Source organism: Oncorhynchus kisutch, unplaced genomic scaffold (genome assembly GCF_002021735.2).
Source record: "Oncorhynchus kisutch isolate 150728-3 unplaced genomic scaffold, Okis_V2 Okis02a-Okis13b_hom, whole genome shotgun sequence".
NCBI lineage: Eukaryota > Metazoa > Chordata > Actinopteri > Salmoniformes > Salmonidae > Oncorhynchus > Oncorhynchus kisutch.
In genome coordinates this window covers 6,734,621-6,738,860 of record NW_022261979.1, presented here as the reverse complement: position 1 = coordinate 6,738,860, position 4,240 = coordinate 6,734,621, and the positions used below count along the sequence as shown (strand labels likewise).

Below are 4,240 nucleotides of genomic sequence, written 5' to 3'. Positions count from 1 at the left end.
AGATTTCCTCAGAAATTCAAAGTATTTGATTTCGCAACATGGAGAGGGAGTCACCTAAATATTTACCAACAAGGGACATAATATGATATCCTTATTCTGTAAACTGTTGACGTTGCTGATAGGCCTATTGAAAACATTTATTTTAGCAGGTGAAAATGTTTTGTTTTATAGCAATATATAATGCTCCATGGCTAATTTGAGTTTTTCTAGATTTAGAACGTAAAACAACATTTATAAAGCAAACATGAACCCTTAAGTCTTGTACAGAAAATAGTTACATTGTTTAAGCCTATTGCTGCAGAACAGTGATTACACATTATTTTCTCAGAATATTGACACACAAAAAAAGAAGATTTTAAGGTGGTTAGCCATCAAGTGACAGAGTTGACAAGCCACTTACAGAGTTGACAACAGATACTCAAAACAGATATTTTTGCCTCTAAAAGTTGAAGTTAAATACAAACGTTTGTAAAGTTATGGAAAATAATTAATTTTAAAAATCCCCAATAAAAACAACCATCCTATTAGATTGTTCAGCACTCTGACAGAGTTGATGTTTTACTTCATTCAGATTCATATTCTATCATAATCGGCTATGAAAAGCCAACTGACATTTACTCCTGAGGTGCTGACCTGTTGCACCCTCGACAACTACTGGGATTATTATTATTTGACCATGCGGGTCATTTATGAACATTTGAACATCTTGGCCATGTTCTGTTATAATCTCCACCCGGCACAGCCAGAAGAGGACTGGCCACCCCACATAGCCTGGTTCCTCTCTAGGTTTCTTCCTAGGTTTTGGCCTTTCTAGGGAGTTTTTCCTAGCCACCGTGCTTCTACACCTGCATTGCTTGCTGTTTGGGGTTTTAGGCTGGGTTTCTGTACAGCACTTTGAGATATCAGCTGATGTATGAAGAGCTTTATAAATACATTTGATTTGATCTATAAATCAGGGAGAGAGAGTTGATAGTTGGTTGTTACCATGGTAATTCCAATTATGTTTGTTTAAATATATTTATGCTATAATACACCTCAGGGTTTTGTGATATATGGCCTATATACCACGGCTAAGGGCTGTGTCCAGGCACTCCGACACAGCCCTTAGCCGTGGTATTTTGGCCATATACCACACCCCCTCCTGCATTATTGCTTAATTTGAGAACTTTACAGACCATAAGTGGTCTTGTTGCACTACATGTAATGAGAACATGAATAAGAGGTCATTATGGTAGAGCTCACCCTGCTCATTCCTGATTTGAGTTGACCAAATCTCCAGACACATCTTTTAGGAATCACAGTTTCGAGATAAATAATCTTTAAAGTCAGGGAAGGCTATTGCAAGAAACAACATAAGAATTTTTCAGTTAATCTTCATTATTGCCCCCAAAAATGAACACTATTTTGGAGTTTCAAATGGGCATCCTTTTGCCCCGGCATTGGAAATTGGAAATGATTGGAAATTAATATTGAAAGTAATAATATTGAAAGTATTTAGAAAATCAAAGAAGAAAAAAAAGATTCATGTTTGTTTGTGGACCCAGTTGACAGAGGTTGATCACTCATATGTTTGAGAGCAGAAATATTAATGTGCGTAATTCCTCTGGCAGCCTGCATTTAGATTTGAGGACGCCCCCGGGCCCCCACACTTCACCAAGAAAGAATGTATCGAACGACAGTTGGTCCCGTTCCGTTCTTACCTTCTAGCGTCACCTCTCTCCCGGCTCGTTTGAGCCCCTGCACCGCCTCGTCATGCGTAGCGTCCCGCAGGTTCACACCGTTCACGGACAGAATCGCGTCACCGACATACAAGGCTTGGGTTTGATCCGCAGCCAGACCTTTGAAGATCTTACTAATAAGTATCGGCATTTTATTCTCTTTTCCTCCCTTTATGCTGATGCCGAGTCCTCCTACCTCTTGCTTTATTACTTTCACACATCTTTTTCTGTTTGCGATCGCCTCTGGGACTTGCTCCTGTAAATCCGTGAAAGCTGTCCTCACCGCAGTTTTCGGACTGTTTGTGTGATCCGGTTGAGTTGCGTTGCACCCGTAAGATCCATTGGTGAGGCCGTTTAGGGTCACATTCTCTCCCAGGTCCTCGCAACTCAACGTTAGAGCTTCTCCGTTCAAGTTGGCCAAAACATTGTGCCATCGGTCCCTCACTAAAACCTCTAAAAATCCACTTTTTTCTACTCGGTTCCCCGATATTACTGTAGCTACCGCCATCTTTGAAGCATTCTTAAAATGCCATGTGATTAAAACTCAAATAGGACTTTACCCCCGAACTTCTCAGCATGGCTTTCCAATAGTTCAGCAACTTCAGCTAACGGCTCTTTTTTTTGGCAACATAACCCAGTCCCTGCTCCAACAGCCCATATCCTCTTTGGGTGGAGCAAACTCGAAGGGCAATCCCACTAAGCAAATCACATTTCTATCCACACAGAACACTGCCGAGAGCTGTGCTGAAGTTCAAATGACATGTGTAGCCCACACTAACGTAAATATAGAGCGTCATACCTTATCACAGCCGTATTACATACATTATTACCACCCTATGACAAACATTACCAGGCATGCTGGGTTTTATTCAGAGGGCGACCCGTGTAAAGGAATGTCCCAGTGTTGGGACAGTTGGAACTTTGGAGGTGTCCACTAGTAGACTTTTGCCTGTCCCGCCCTCTCTCTTGTGCAGCGTGCCAGGTGCGCACGGTTTGCTCGGCTTCGGCAGCGGATTTGTTGTGGGGGTTAAACACAAAACTTGCATTAAAAACAAGTGAATTCGTATTTCCTAACATCTCACGGACTAAATGCACTTTCAATGTTCAATACACGTGTAAAATAGCCTATAATAACCTAATAATCTACAAATATGCATTATTATAGGCAAATTGGGAATGAGCATATTCTATGAGTTATTTGTAATGGATCATATACTAGGCGTGGTGGTTACATTTTTCCAACGAAAAACGATGAGAACTTTACAGAAATATGTCAACGCCATCTGAAACACGAGGAGAGAACGTTACAGAAGTACTGTATGTTAGCGCCATCTGATGGTGGAGAGAGAACCGGCGTAGCCCTACTGTCTGTCACAATATACAGTCTATAGTCCTGCTGTCTCACAATATACAGGCTATAGTCCTGCTGTCTCACAATATACAGGCTATAGTCCTGCTGTCTCACAATATACAGTCTATAGCCCTGCTGTCTGTCACAATATACAGTCTATAGTCCTGCTGTCTCACAATATACAGTCTATAGTCCTGCTGTCTGTCACAATATACAGGCTATAGTCCTGCTGTCTGTCACAATATACAGTCTATACTCCTGCTGTCTGTCACAATATACAGTCTATACTCCTGCTGTCTGTCACAATATACAGTCTATACTCCTGCTGTCTGTCACAATATACAGGCTATAGTCCTGCTGTCTGTCACAATATACAGTCTATACTCCTGCTGTCTGTCACAATATACAGTCTATACTCCTGCTGTCTGTCACAATATACAGGCTATAGTCCTGCTGTCTGTCACAATATACAGTCTATACTCCTGCTGTCTGTCACAATATACAGGCTATAGTCCTGCTGTCTGTCACAATATACAGTCTATAGTCCTGCTGTCTGTCACAATATACAGTCTATAGTCCTGCTGTCTGTCACAATATACAGTCTATAGTCCTGCTGTCTGTCACAATATACAGGCTATAGTCCTGCTGTCTGTCACAATATACAGGCTATAGTCCTGCTGTCTGTCACAATATACAGTCTATACTCCTGCTGTCTGTCACAATATACAGTCTATACTCCTGCTGTCTGTCACAATATACAGTCTATACTCCTGCTGTCTGTCACAATATACAGTCTATACTCCTGCTGTCTGTCACAATATACAGTCTATAGTCCTGCTGTCTGTCACAATATACAGTCTATACTCCTGCTGTCTGTCACAATATACAGTCTATACTCCTGCTGTCTGTCACAATATACAGTCTATACTCCTGCTGTCTGTCACAATATACAGGCTATAGTCCTGCTGTCTGTCACAATATACAGTCTATACTCCTGCTGTCTGTCACAATATACAGTCTATAGTCCTGCTGTCTGTCACAATATACAGTCTATAGTCCTGCTGTCTGTCACAATATACAGTCTATACTCCTGCTGTCTGTCACAATATACAGTCTATAGTCCTGCTGTCTGTCATAATATGCAGTATATAAGTTTCCTGAGCAAAAATGT

At 41.2% G+C, this 4,240-nt stretch overlaps 1 protein-coding gene across 2 annotated transcripts in view; it reads right to left on the bottom strand.

Annotated features, from left to right (window-relative positions):
- Positions 1–2,685, bottom strand: part of LOC109877412 (beta-1-syntrophin) — a 69,141-nt gene extending 66,456 nt beyond the window's left edge. Inside the window, exon 1 of one of the 2 annotated variants that reach the window (XM_031811947.1) lies at positions 1,701–2,685. In XM_031811947.1, the coding sequence (XP_031667807.1) occupies positions 1,701–2,226 (526 nt within the window). In that variant the 5' untranslated portion in view covers positions 2,227–2,685. The remainder of the gene's footprint in view (positions 1–1,700) is intronic. The other variant, XM_031811948.1, reaches the window with a different exon arrangement.
- Positions 2,686–4,240: the final 1,555 nt, after the last annotated feature.